Source organism: Panulirus ornatus, chromosome 4 (assembly GCF_036320965.1).
Source record: "Panulirus ornatus isolate Po-2019 chromosome 4, ASM3632096v1, whole genome shotgun sequence".
NCBI classification, from domain to species: Eukaryota; Metazoa; Arthropoda; class Malacostraca; order Decapoda; family Palinuridae; genus Panulirus; species Panulirus ornatus.
The window spans coordinates 53,794,324-53,810,161 of record NC_092227.1 but is presented as its reverse complement, the minus strand read 5'-3'; the positions used below and the strand labels follow the sequence as shown (position 1 = coordinate 53,810,161).

General features: G+C 40.1%; 1 protein-coding gene across 6 annotated transcripts in view; it reads right to left on the bottom strand.

Annotated features, from left to right (window-relative positions):
• Positions 1-15,838, bottom strand: part of LOC139766248 (uncharacterized) — a 345,965-nt gene that overhangs the window by 94,179 nt on the left and 235,948 nt on the right. For all 6 annotated transcript variants that reach the window (XM_071694646.1, XM_071694637.1, XM_071694663.1 and 3 more), the window contains one exon: positions 1,051-1,564. In XM_071694646.1, the coding sequence (XP_071550747.1) occupies positions 1,051-1,559 (509 nt within the window). In that variant the 5' untranslated portion in view covers positions 1,560-1,564. The remainder of the gene's footprint in view (positions 1-1,050; positions 1,565-15,838) is intronic.

The window sequence follows — 15,838 nt, the reverse complement described above, 5'->3', positions numbered from 1 at the left end:
TATTTTCTCGCTGACGTTCTCACCACTTCCGTCAACACATTACAGAGTTGCAGGTCCATGTTGTTCTCAAGGAGAAGGAAAACGGTGTTGAAATAAAGTTCGTCTCACGAAGCATGTCGTCCATTGGTAGGTGTAGAGCCACTGTGTTTATGTGGAGGTGACGGCGAGGCAGCAGAACCAGCTGTGGCTGCTCGAGATCTCATGTAGAATGACTACCATGCTGAATTTTTAGTTGATTCTGCCAAGTAAGTCGATGGCACTTGAGAACGGACTGCTGCACCGTTTTACTTCCTCGTTATTTATACAGGCAAAGTATTTATACATGGTGAAGTAACCGCTGCTATAAATACAGCGGCGAATAAACGCTTATAGCAGAATTATAGTTTACACTGCGTAAGTTCAGGGAAGCTCCACCACGCTGTCGTATATTCAAGTCACGTAATTGCTTGAATATCTGAGCAACTACAGCTCAACGACCGGATGTTTATCATCCTAGATGACCAGTTTGCCAAGTGTAAATTGGATGCCGCCGGACACTAAGCAAGGAGCCTATAATGAGTAGATTGTGAAAATCCCGCTACTTCACCTTCTGTAAACCAAGATGTCAAACCTTATCGATGTGTTATACACGCCACCTTACCCCGCTGCTACCCCTTCCATTCCTCTTCGTCAACAGTCGGCATTCAGCAAGAGGACGATAAGATTGGATCACTCCCATGGTAAGTGATACGTGGCAACTTCTTGTGGCTATTCCACACAAACAATTGTCAAAAAGAAGAAATCACTATCCACCGAAGCTAAGGAAAATAGGTGACGCTTTGACAGATACTGAGATGGTTCGTGACAACAAACGGTGTCATTAGCAAGTTAGCAATGACAATGAACAAATATATCTTCTCTCAAAAGAAAATATTCAAGTGTACTTCTGAAAACATACTGCAGTACTTATGTACGCCTATGCTTGCCTAAGGATTGTGAAGCGATAAGTAATGAGCTAAGCTGGTAAAACGACTCGAGTTAATACATGTAATGACAAGAAGGGGTACTCACGGCACTAGGAATCGGACGGGCCAAGCCAAGAGGCCATATCTTGCGGGTTCGGCGTACGCCCCGCAGATGGCCAGCCGTGCACAACTCTCGGTGTCCACAACGTTGGGGAGGCTGGATAAAGACTCTGCCACAAGCCTGGCCAGTAACGAGTCCTGGTTGACCTGTCCGTCAGAGTTCTCTCTCCCATCAATAGCGCCTTGAGATGTGGTGTAGATGGCCACCCCGAGGCCTCCCAGCATGAAGAGCGCTATGAACGCTAGGGCTCCGAAGCTCTCGGAGTCTAAACCGGCTGCAGCAGAGTCTGCTGCGCCAGGTAAGGTGAAGGAGAAGAGTGGAATAGTGAAGGCCACGGAGGTGTTGAAGGCTGCCGACTGATCGTAGTTGAGGAAGAAACGTCCCTGTTGACCCTGTGGCGCGTCGTACAAGTCCTTAATCGTATCTTCCATGTTGACGGCCTCCGTCAGTCCGCACGCTGCTGACACCAGCACCACCACCACGCACCACACCATCACGCCTGCAATACAACAGTGGTGTCAGCACTCTCTCCTGCAGTGTGGAGTCTATGCTAGTACATGCAAGTAGATTAGTACTGATATACAACTCCAGGGCCCCTTCTATAAAGGAGGACTGGGACTATAACCATAGGAACCCCCAAACAAGGTCTCCTCCGGCTCCAAAACTGCGCTACACTAAGTAGCAGGGACAGTAAAACCTCTACTGAAGCAATATGTTCTTTGACGAGCTTGTACTGTTTCGTCAACTGACGATAATACAGCCTCAACGATGGTGACTTCCCTTGCTGTGTAACCTTAAATGCTCTTAGGTCTGTGCGTTTGTGTTACATCTTCTAATGGCCCAACTGTAAAGCCTAAAGACCCCTTATCTCGGCTGTGTTTACCTCAATAGCTGACCGAGGTTTTTGGCTACCGCAAGATGGCCATGAAGGCATTTTTATGGCCAATAAAGGCCACTTTTCAAAGTATTTATGTACTGAGATTAGTTTAATTCTAATCATAGAATGTTAAGAAATGTATTATCAGCGTCAATTGAAAGGTCATTCAGTGACTGTTTGAACAATGAAATTTATGTTATTCAAAATTACATCTTTTTAGTGAAAGCTATTCTGTACTTTGCAGCGCCAGGTGTTGCAACTGCACACTCTGCAAATAAGCAAACACGTTCATAGAATGTTAACCGCAATCGTTACTCAGTGAATGTCTCAACATATTTTCTTGTCTGAAGCCATTTTTTTTCCCGTGTAGCGTCGTGTAATATATATATATATATATATATATATATATATATATATATATATATATATATATATATATATATAGTGGTTTGAACAACTGCAAGAAATGTCTAGGGAAAAATCCACAAAGAAAAAAACAATCGAAATAATAGATCCAGGTTAAGTGACCAGTGAGCTTTGTCTTCACTCCTCCTACAACATAGGATTGTTTTCTTCATGTCGATTCTTAAACTCCAGCTCTTTAACTCGCAAAGTTGCTTCATACTCATTCTTTATCATATTCATTACCTTCTTCCTACCACCAAGATAAGCGATAACGATGAGACGTTTCTACTCGCGCACGCGTCATGTAATTCCTCTGAAATGTGCAAGTGGAGGCAAGAAACCGTCATATGTTTTTCGAATGCGCCAGGGATAACGGGATCTTTCCGAGCTTTTATTATTGTTCAGGAAGGATGTGATATAGGGAGACGGTTACCTTGTGAGGACGTGCGTCATGATCTTGTATATGCATATAACCACGAGGAAAATGAAGCACGGTAAGTTTCCAAGTGCACTCTCGTGTAATGATCACAGCGTCAGAGGAGATACAATATGAGATAAGGCGTAGAACAGTCAGTTGAAACAAAAGGAAGAGACGTAGCTAAGACGCCATTGGAAAGGAAGCGTTACTGGACGGTGGTGTTTGGGTCTGTCATCATGCCAGTCATCAAATTCTTTTTATGTGGACAGGAAAGGGAATTGTTCACAAATTTCGCCTAGGAAGACCTTGGCCAATATTGATGTTACAATTCTTTGTGTATTTGATAACAGAAGATTCAATGATATTTCTCGTGGAGTGACTTTACCACAAGAAATGCCAATGAATCTTCTATCATTTAATACACAAAGAAGTGTAACATTAATACTATTGAAGGTCTATACAAACTTGATAAGTTCGTCGTAGGCAAAATTTGTAGACAGTTTCCTTTCCTGTCTACAAAATACAACATTTTATGACAGGCATGAATCCAGACCCCGAACACCACCAACCAAAACAACAGTGAAACAGGTTGAGGAGATGCAGACTCGACAGAATGACAAATGTTACCGGAACAATGATTTAAGAGACAGAGACATCCGAGATATTCAGAGAAAAGGTGGCGTAACCACCAGCAGTGTACCAATGAAGTAAATGGTAACCAAACAGATGAAGAATAAGACTCATGATCAGAGGGAAGCGAAGAAGACACGACATCTGTTATGGTGTATGTGAAGAGCTTCGATACTCCCAGACGAAGCCCCAGCTGGGTTTGTTGTAAATACCCTTGAGGCATGATGCATCACTCCACGAGTCTCTCCTCTCTGTCTGTCTCTCTCTCTCTCTCTCTCTCTCTCTCTCTCTCTCTCTCTCTCTCTCTCTCTCTCTCCTTCATGTTCATTTATCATCTGCCATCAGTGGTGACTCGGCCTCCTGAAAAACTGCGACGAGAGAAAAAACAAACAACCAGTTATCAGTTAATCTACTTGATGATGACCGTCAAATATAGACACTGCTGTCTGCCTTTATTCTTCAAGTTGCTGGGGTAGTGTGCAATAAAAGATTATCGTTTACATAAACCTTTGCAATTTAGAGACGAAGTGGAAAGGTTTTCTGATGCTTAGAGGCTGAAGAACTGGTTGGTTGTCAGTTTCATGGTTTTAACTTAGTTTAACTTCCATCCAAAGGATGCTTTTAGTTTGTGAGGATTCCACCTGGTGCGGTAAACGCTGACCTAAGAGTTCTCCTTGGAAAGTTTTCATAGTCTGAAAGATCAGCAACTAACTACCAACGTCAGTAGACAGAAACCAATCGCTCATATAATTCTTTGAGTTACGATGTTTGTACAACATAATCGATTCAAATTCATTCAAGGAAGTCTGAGAATATATATTGTTCTGTTTGAATGTCTTGCTGAACTAAAAGAGAAAAGGTCACATTTTGATAATGAGAACTTGAAAGAGGCTTAAAACAGAGCGAGGAAACAACAGTGGCAGTGGTGCTTATGAATCTCGAATTCATCAAGTCATTTCGGTAGATAATACGAATTATTTTATACTATTGTAAATTTCGAAACAATCTCGTGTTTACAATTTACCTTTCTCTTATTGATTTCAGAAATATAATCAAAAAGGGTTTTTGCGATAGTAGGAGGAGCACAATGGACTTCTAATAGGTGGAGGACGCTTGAGCTCATTTTCACCATCACCTGAACCCAACATGAACTAGCAGTGCTCCCTATGTCCCTATATTTCATTTCTCTTCGCTCGCGCTGCACCAGAGACGAAAGATTTTCAAATCGCTCGTAAGCTGTAGTTTGGGCTGGGTGGCCGGAGAAGAGGCAGTGTTTTTTTTTTTTTTTTTTGTGGGATAATCCATAATGACGAAAATCTGGGTATGTAACTCTGGAATGTATTGTCAAGTCTGCCTTCCTTGAAACACAGAAAACGAAGACGTCTCATGACCCCGAATAGATATCAAGATAACAGCTCGTTGGGATGAACAGTAATTAGTCAAACATCAAAACATGTCTGAATTACCAGTACTGGATGCGTTTGGTAGTTTTTTTCCTTCATGCAGTATCCGCCAGCACTCCTGGTGCAAATCGCTCTCAGATTATTATGTTCGTGTATAGGTCAAACAGCTCTCTCATCCTGGATGACGAAGCTGTACGAGGTGATGTGGAAGAATGACTTACTTCAACCAATTCAACAATTCTTAGAACCGCCTGTTCAGCTCAGGATATCCAGTAACACATCTCAGCCTGATCAAAAAATATATTATGCCTACAGGTACTAGCCCCTAAGCTAAAACATTTTGCTGTTGCTAAAGGAACTGGCTTAAACTTATAGAAAATCAGGGATACCGGAAACGTTTCAGTCCTCTTAAGTCACTGCCCGGCATTGCATAATAGAACTTAGACAATCTACTGGGAAACATTAGAGGAACGAATTCGCACACTCCTCACACTCAGACATTTCAATGCATTGATAAATCTAAGGTTAGAAAGCCTGTCAGATAACTCGTCCACACTTCTTACCGAACACCTGTAAACTAATTACCACTACCGAGAGACGCACTGAATACCTTCCCTGAGTAACAAAGAGCAAATCACCTGTAACACTCATTTCAGTAAAGGTGAGCTTCATGCCGCTAGTCAAAGGCAAAATTGTATCCTAGGGAGGATGATAGTGCCTCTGAGGTCATAAGCCTGTGAGCTCAAGGTGTCCGGGTTATGGAATTTGATAGTAAGAAACAGAGGTGTAGGGTTGGATGACATCACAGATAACACAGTCATCCCGACTTGTATGTAGATTATATATGAGGATTCATTACAGGTTTCATTACTGGAGATATTTCCCTGTAACTGTTCTTTGGCTGCTCCTCTGGTCTTTCTGCCACGATATCCATCATGTCCAGCAACAGTTTCATCGGTTTTCGCTTGTGTTCTCTGTTCTCCATATTTCGACTGTGTGCCAACAGTTTCATCACCTGCCTCTTTTCCTTTCCTTCTGGTTATTATTTTGCTGTCGTAAGTTTGTTGAGAAACAGTTTCATCACCTGCCTCTTGTCTTTTCCTTCTGGTTATTCTTTTCCTGTCGCAAGTTTGCTGAGCAACAGTTTCATCATCATCAGCAGGGTCATGTCATGTATCATCGCAGAGGTGCCGTTAGCAGTCTCACCCCGTCCGTTTTGCCTCGCGGTACTATGCCGCTGCCTTGAAGCTCTGTGCTTTACTTAATGTGAGTATGTGGGGTCAGGTCCTGCTATTCATAGTCAGACACAGCACATTACAACTTGGATCTTATTCATCTATCTTGGACTTCCCTCCTGAGTAGCTCGTTATATAGTTAATGCACCAACAGATTCCAGCCATCTTACACGCCTTAGAGCGTCACTCACAGGTTCATGTTCAGCAGCTCTTGGCTGATAGACCTTAAAGAGAATTATCCTCTTTTCTACCAAGACACTCCTCACTATTGTATTACGAAACAATATTTCACTCGGAGTACATACGGGCGTATGTTACCCTAGACCCTACATGAAAGATGGGAGTAAAATGTGCTTGTGAAACCCCTTAACATGTCCCTTACTTCAAAGTATCATCCCATTAAATTTGGTTCACGTTGGCCAAGGGACTAAGAAGCAGTAAGATACACAACTAACGATGTTACCGGACGTAACTGTAAAATGGCTACAACGCTAATAAAATCACTTTTAGCGAGGCTGTATGACGGGGGGAATACGGTGTTGTCAGAGAACGTCTCATGACTAAGGACTCCTCATTACTCTATCAATGCAAGTAACAAGTTTAGCCTAATTCTCCAACAACCTCTGGAAAGATATCCTTTGGCCTATCTAAGGTCCCCATCAGGTCCATCCCATGTCCTCCGCAGGTCTCTCCAGGTTATCCTCAGGTTTTCCCAGGCGATCCATAGGTCTACTGTAAATCCCCCAAGTTTTCCCAAGATCCCTCCTTGGTAGCCTCAAAGCTGCCCAAGATCTCAACATGTCCATCCCAGGTCTTTTTCAGGTCTTCCTAAGTCTTCCTTAAACCTTCCCCATCTTCCGCAGGTTTTTCTCATGTCTTCGTTAGGCCTTCCCATGGTCCATCCAATATATATATATTATATATACATATCATGCCCATACTCAAACCCGGCCAACCAAATACCCTGCTGCCAGTCGGTATCTTTCACTAGTTTTCCAGACGGAATCATTTTTCTTTCTTAACCAGCCTTCATGGCTATCTACACAGAGAGTAATGTAACATCACTGAATTACTCCCCTAAGTCTCCCCGCTGAATGTAATCACATAATTTCTACGGATTTCAGAGCTGCTTTGGACAGTGCTAATCGTTATGTAGTCGTGCTTGAACTAGTCAACACAGAGGCTGTGAGCTGGCTATTGTGTTCCCTCTGTGACAACATAAATTTCTTACACGTGTTTCTTTTCCCACTAGTGAGGCCATTCGTTTCTTTAGTTATCTAACCTGACATTATTTTCTCGTTATTACTGTTGACTCCCTGGGAATACCACTTCTTTCTGCAAGTATTTTGTTTTTGAAATTATTACTTTTTTTTGTCCGATTTACTTTGAAAAGCTTGATCTTAGTTATATCACTGGTATCATGAAGCATTTAATGAAAAACAGGCCATCTAAAATATGGCATTGTCATTTTCCTATTTATAAAGAGTAAATATAGAATTTTTTTTTGCATTATGGACCTTGTTCCTGATGTTTTTTACTTACTAAATAAAAGCTAACCAGATTCCTGTCTGTGGTGGGATTAGATGTGATATATTAGTACCTCCCTTGAGTCATGAATTATTTGACTTCCATCAGGAGAATTAACCTTGTAATCATCTGTTCAGACATTTCGGTAAATAAAAGCGTTGACAAAGTCTTGGGAATTTTACTTTTTTTTGTTCATTTAGATATTGTTTGCGCATAGAGCAATATTTCCCTCACAACACTTGCATATACACTTCTCTAACACTCATTTTGATCATTTGTTCGGTGATTCAACTCTATATGAGAATCTCATGTGTTAAAATCAATATTGTGCAAATTGGTTATATTCAGACGTCTCTTTCCTGGCACAGACGATAATTCCCCAACCGGTTTGAGCATTAGTATCCTGGTACCGTTAATTGTATAAGTAAATAATAACCTGATGTATTCATCAATGTGTCAGTTATTGCCAAGATGTATGGATTTCCTAACCAAACGCAAGTTGGTCATCCATTCTGATTGAACTATATACTCTCAGTGTAGGTATTAAAGACTTTCGAGAAATACTTAGGATTATTGACAGAGGGAAGTACAGTTTATGGACTGGCATCCCACCATGTCTCGTGCTGTGCCTTGCTTGTATAACTATATAGCATGATATGCGAACCCTCTTTCATCACACAATATTAATAACATAATTTATGACGTTTCCCCTTAGGTATCATCCAGATCTTTTCTCATTATTAAAGCTACTTGTAGACTTAATGCACTGTCTCAAATTTCTGATATTCATTTATTGACTTATCCATAACTATACATCTAAAAATCATCTAGTATGTAAACGTCTGTTACCAAGCAATACCCACCTCTGCTTTTCGTGTAATTTACCGCTTTTATACATAGGATGTGCACTATCTAACACCAAGACCCAAAGGTAAAGACAATTCAATCCCTCAGAGTATAAAAACAAAAATATCCTTATACATCTCATTACTGCTATGGTTCATGTTTTCTTCAAATCCTCTCTCTCTCTCTCTCTCTCTCTCTCTCTCTCTCTCTCTCTCTCTCTCTCTCTCTCTCTCTCTCTCTCTCTCTCTCTCTGAATCAAGAGAGACGTACAACATGAAATACTTAGAAGTGTCACGAAAAAAAAAAAAAATCTTTAGAAAGAAATCGAGTGTACACTACATCTACGTGACTTGACAATAGACGCCAAGTGAAGAGGTAACTTTAGCTCGGAATCATCGAGACCTTTGTCGTGGGGTGAGTGGCCACATTTTGAGCACTGGGTTGAACACGTCAACAACTGACCAGAAGTATCGTGGACACAAAAGTTTCTGACAATTTGGAGCATCCTCAATCCCAGTTGATATGTGGTGGCTGAGGTGTGTGTGTGTGTGTGTGTGTGTGTGTGTGTGTGTGTGATTAGACGTATCTCCAAGTCAAAAGAGAAAAAAAGATCTTGGTTTTATAAAAATGAAGATGTTACAATAAATCTACAATAAATGACTTCCTGTAAATTCAAATAACTAACGTTGAAAATAAGATGTTCATATCTAGTTAGTTAATGATAACGGGGAAAATTTATGTACTGAATGCAAACAGTTCTCACATGAAAACGATTCATATATCCTCTATTCTAAAGGAAGAAACATGTGTTGTTTGTCAGATCATACTATTTCACAACACAGAAGATGATCGGAAACTGCCGTGTGTCACTCGATCAGAAAACTCGTCTCTGTGTGTGTGGTTAGAGAAATATAGAAATATGATTAAGTCGCATTTCAAACCAACATTTTTTCGAAAGTACTTACATGGCACGACTTTCGACTTTCTTTAAGGAATCACAGGTCGAGACGGAGTTCAGCACCGGAATGAGACACCAAAGAGTGAAGAACAGTTCACATCCTCTGTGATCTATCAAAATTTTTGTGCCACGATCAGCACAAATGCTTACACGCAGATACGACTTATGACAGGATAGATAGATAGATAGATAGATAGATAGAGAGAGAGAGAGAGAGAGAGAGAGAGAGAGAGAGAGAGAGAGAGAGAGAGAGAGAGAGAGAGAGAGAGAGATACGAAAGATAGAATAAACAAACCATCGGACAGACAGGCGGCAAAAACTAGAAATATAGTCAAACATGAGGCCAGAAAGAGATAACGCGAGAGTGAGGAAACTGACTCACAAGAGGTCAATGAACTTTCTGGTTTAGTACGACGAAGCAGTGTTGACGTCAACCTGTGACTCTGAAAACTATATCTGTAAAGGAACACCTTGAAGCACACAATGGCCACTGCCCCCGAGTATTTATGAGACACAGTGCAAGCGTAAACGAGGAGCGTTATTAAATATGATTCTAACCAGAGACTTCATGCTTAATGGTTAAAAAATAACACCATTAAACAATATTTTCGTTTCTCATTTTTTTGTCAGGTTAACTGACCTAGACTTCAACATTCCCTTAGGCAACAACTCAAGACACAAAAACTCTATAATTGTACGTGAAATCGTGATGTGGTCGATGAGAATGTCACCAACACTAGTCACGATGGAAGGATACGAACGGTTTCTGAACGTTCTCAGAGACAGTGTCATCGTGAAAGATTCTTCATATGGATTCATATTGTAAATCTCGAGTTCTTCATGGTAATATTATCATTTGTTGAATTTCAAAGTTTTAATAATTCATGGCTTTCATCATTAAACTTTCCTCTACATTTTTATGAAAATGCGGCCCCATGGTCGAGTCAAAGTAACTGACCATCAGTAAGTCCTCTGACATAAGGTTTCAAGCCCATCATCTGTAGGTCATCTACGCCACACTCGCCAAATCATACCCAGATGAGTTTGACGATATCTTGAGGAATTTTCTTCAGAGACACCCGGCATCAATAAACATTAAATCCAACAAAACTTCTAAAAGTTCCGAGTTATATAACGAAGAATACTGGATATTGAGCTTTAGTACAAATCCAGGATAGTATAAAGACTTAGTCTGATAGTCAAGTTAACGTGCAATGTAGAGGACAAGCGGTCAAGAAACGTTTTATGTATATCTTGAGATCGTTCCTTTAATAAATACTATACATATCAACAATTTGGGTGCAAGATAGACTCAAGGGCTACAACTGGTTGATCTTACCTGGCTTTCGGAGATTGACCAGTTTTGAGGACTGTCAAAATGGCTGACGAAGATGGTGAAAATGCCTCTCAATGTATATAAAACTATGAGGACGCACAAACATCAAAGTATAAAAGTTCCTTACATAGACAAAATGCAATCTACGCCCTTCTTTTACAACCCTTCTCAGTCATTGTTATATTGAGTACATTGTGCCCTTGTATTCAGTAGCACAAAAGAGGATATAGATCCGTAAGAGATTCGGGACCTTGGCGCCAGGTACTGAACTATATAACAAGTTACATGATTGAATTACACACAGTAAACAAAGTTGGGATACCTCTCAAGTATCTATGACAAAACATTATCATTGATGAAATGATTACACATCACTAAATTCAAAGACTTTAGATGGTTAAGTACAAAATGTTGTAGGATATGGGAGTGAATCTGACAGTAATTTCTACATTCTTGCTCACTATCCACATGAAGAACAAATTCTCATGCGTATATATAGCTCAGGTTAAGTCGTGATACTATCTCAGCGGAATACGTCTTGAGATCAGATCCTGTCCTCACGAAATAAAATTCGATTGTGATATTTCTTTGTTGGTCTGCTCTTGCATATATAAAGGTGCGTTGTAATCCCGTTTGAGTGGCTCGTATAACAAATGGGGTTCAACTTGTATGATATCTTAATGATGAATGGATCGGCTCGCATCAATTTCCAGTGCAATTCAAATTTTTGTTCAAGTTCCCTCTGGATGCCTTTTTTTTTCAAACTACACGCATTTACACTGGGACTGTAGTTAACTTTATGTTTAGAGGCATAAATTGAAACCGATTCCTGAGTCTTTCTTTGCACCACAAGTACAGCATGTGAAGTAATCCAACAAAAATGTTTATCGTATGATTCTCATACGATACACCGATTGGAAAAAATGAGTATGTTATGCCCTGTTATATGGTAAGTGAGGACATGCAAAGAGCAAAGATGAAATCTGACTCAAAGAGGATATATGATCAAGGAAATTATACAAAATTCAATCATTTCTATGGTGACATTAATAGGGAAGAGAACTTTTGCAACCAGGATCCAGGGCAACTGCAGGAGTAGGAAAGAAGGGCATAAAAGGAAGTATGGTTCAGTAGGAGATGTAAAGAGGAAAAGGAGTTCAGCCAACATTTCAAAGGTATAAGAGAAAAAACAAAAACACAAGGATAAGAAAGGTTTCTAAGAAAACACTGTAGAAAAGGCAACTTTTAATCCAGTTTTTTTCCACAATTTCATCATTAGTAAAGTGTCAGTTAAAGAGCAGCTGATAAAGCTAACGAAGTCAGACAGAAAAGCTGTAGAGGATGTAACGCGTGACAGAAACTACAAAAGAGGAAGGTAAAGTGCCGAGGGAATAGAAGAAGGCAAATGTCATAACAGTGTTTAAGAGAGACGACCGGAAGGATACAGTAAACCACAGACGAGTCTCCCCGACGAGTGTGGTTTGTCAAGTACTGGAAATAACAATCAGCAAGTAACTAGGCGACTTCTTGCAAAAGCAGTACCAGTAACAAACCTTCCTGCTATCTCCGGGAGAATAAGGTCTGTTTTAAACGATAAAGAAGGCTGAGTAGACTGTCTGTATCTGGAATGCTGGAAAGCCTTTGACACTCGTCGAGGAAGGTACGAATAAGGGAGAAACGACCTTAACGGAGAGAGGATCATCACACTGGAAAGGAACGTAGATTCAGCAAGCTGGCCATATTCTGCATTAGATCAAAAGTAGAATATGCTTCTCAAGATTGCTCACAGCGCTCAAAGAAGTACAAAGAAGTGATAGGGTTCACAGTAAGGCAAGAAAGATGGATCCAAAATCAAGAGAGTTCAGTTGCAGGAAAAGATGAAGGCCTTATATTTCCCATCATGGAAGAGAAAAGAGTAATGCGTGACCTAATCATATCACTTAAGTTTTTAAGCAAGATTAATGAAGTCAACACACAAAATATCTTTCAAATATTAAGTGTAGGACAAACATAGAACATAACATGAAATCAAACAAGAATCCGGTTAGAAAAGAGTAAAGAAATACTTTTGTGATACAAGATTAATGTAAGAAAGAGTGAATTGTAAATGATTGTAAATAAGGATAGCATACAAAAATCTACAAATTAAGCAAGAAAGGTCAACAAACGGGGACCTACGAGTGTAGAGCTCCCTCCCGTGCTGTATAAATGCATAATTACAAAATAGTAGTAACAACACACACACACACACACACACACACACACACACACACACTCATCGCAAAGACATGTACACATATACGAGATGAAGAGACTGAGCAACACTAGTGTAAAACTCTCCCCCTTAACACAAATAGTAATCATAAATAGTTCTCTCTCTCTCTCTCTCTCTCTCTCTCTCTCTCTCTCTCTCTCTCTCTCTCTCTCTCTCTCTCTCTCTCACACACACACCTTTGGTGTTGAAGTACTGAAGAGTTAAACCATAGGTCTAAAGTGTGAACCACTCGCTGTACAAAGGCCTCAGCGATTATAGTGAAAGTCACCTCTCTACTTGACGTCCATTGTCAGGTAGCGAAGATTTATGTACGTACATACTTGAATGTTTTTCTGAAGAGAAAATATCTTTGACGAATGCTCACTGACATTTCCTCTCTCTATTCTTCGTAGAGAGAGAGAGAGAGAGAGAGAGAGAGAGAGAGAGAGAGAGAGAGAGAGAGAGAGAGAGAGGGGATATCATTCGATAATTCTAGTGGATTTTGATTATCATACATTCATGCTACGTCGTTAGATGGAAATCGATGAAAATCAATGTAAATACCAAAAGAAAAAAATATCACATGAGAGAGCCGAGTTCGGCAATGTCCATATGAAAGACACTTTCCTACAGGAACGTACTGAGATGCGTAGTTACCGAAATGTCATATATCAGTATTACGATATAGAGATATTGATAACGCCAGCAATACAGCAACGTTAGAGGTATTAGGGAACAGAAATTTCAATAAAAAATACATAATGTAAGTTGCAGAGTTGTGCTCAATGTCAGTCATACGTCATAAGTAACTAACTTTTTATAAACCTAATGTTGATGCATAAATAAGAAAGATAATAATTGCCAGTCATATAGACAGACCTCTTAAATTATCTAACGAAATTATATCACTTTTATTCAGAGAAACAGTAACTGTAGGAGATTTCAGGAGAACTGGCATTAACTGTGGCATGTAACAGGCTACCACGAGCCAGGCAGGTTAACTGATTTGATAAAAGATTGCTTTCAAGTCGGATGATTCATGACCCAGTCTGAACCTGATCTTATCACATGACGGACTGGGAACCGGATACCTCATCTCAGGTCGATGAAAAGTGAGGCAACAGTGACCACAACAGTATAAGACGGACGTACTTTTCGATGCAAAGGAACATGACAGCAAAGTTTCGATTAGCTAATTTTGATAAAATGCATCAGAATATTAGCAATGCAAGTATGATTAAACTTTCAAATGTAAACACTGCTAATAGAATGTGACGTAACTTTAGAGATAACATACACCTTGCAGGAGATAATCTTACGGCGAAAAGAGAATTAACGAGAAGGTAATAAGTAGGGTGAAAAAAGAAACAGATTGATCATAGAAGAAATAAGTGTGAGAGATTCAGTGAAAGTTGGCCAACATCCACAGGATCTTGTAACGTATGTGGGATGCTAAAGGAATTGTAGGAAAAAGATTAGTCAGTGAAAGTGAATTCTCAAAGAGAATTGTTGTCTTATGAAAAAAGTCCCAAAGATTTAGAATTATTTTCTCTGAAAAGGCTCGCATTTAGAGATCTCACTGAACTTTTCAAAATATCATCTTCGGTAATATAACTCACAAGCACTTCCTCGGCAGATGTAGATAGATGGATATATGGAAGGGATAGAAACGTTTTAGAATGGGGACTAAAGTTTCTTTAGCAACAGAGATCTATAGATCGAACACCGAAATCGACTACGTCGGTCACTTTCAGAACGAACACTTTCAATGAACTTCTAACTCTGTTAGATGAATACTCTTGAATCAAGTATCACTGAATCGAGAATTTATGGACGATGATAAGCTTGTCCAACAATAGTAATATGGTGATAACTGATCTATTCTTCGTTTTCGTTCTTCGGTTGGGGACCTCAAGACCTTCTTAACGAGAACCCGACTCTCGTAATACCAAGACATTTTTCCTTCCTCCATCCTCATGACTTTTCCATATCAGTATTTACTCTCTGTGGTAAACAGTGTTTATCTAATGACGTTTTCCTGCTGACTGAAATGCCGGAGGGAGTGGCGGGTGTGGATAAGTTTTCTGCTATATTACAGACATCTGTCTGTATCAGGAATTTAAGATTTCGGTATCGTCATCCAGTAGATAACCTCGATGTAGACCATCAGGTCTTGTATTTCAGTTTTCCTACGAGCCCAATGTCCTTACACACACACACACACACACACACACACACACACACGAGCTTCTGTGGTGTTGTAAAGATTTACTGACCATAAGTCAGCACGACTCGCCCGGGATCGAACCCACATAGGTGTAACCTTTTTCTTTTTTCCCTCTAGTCATGGAAGTCGACCTATACCTAATATACCTAATTCAAGTGATCATCCTCCGTTGTGGCCTGGGCGATGAATTGTGTGTTGTGTGTTGTGTGTGTGTGTGTGTGTGTGTGTGTGTGTGTGTGTGTGTGTTTGCATACATATAAGTTATAAGAGTAAAGACATGGGACATGTACAAAAAATCAAGGGACGGGGCAACACGAATGAAACACACACAAAACGTAGACAAACAGTCATCACAAAATGTAGCTACAAATATGAGATAGCTAAGGTCAACGTGTTTGCATGTATACACACACACACACACACACACACACACACACACACACAGCTATCTCACGTGATGCAGTGTGCAGTACAGTGATGATGTTACAAGCTATCAAAATCTTTTGTGTCGACAGTACTATTGGTCTAGCTGTTCACGTGCTTAATCTCAGGTTCACAGTGTGACCACTCACTCTACAACCATAGCTAGAGTCACCTCTTCACTTGGCGTCTACTGTCATGTCGGGAAGATAGAGTACTCGTATTTTTTCTCATTGT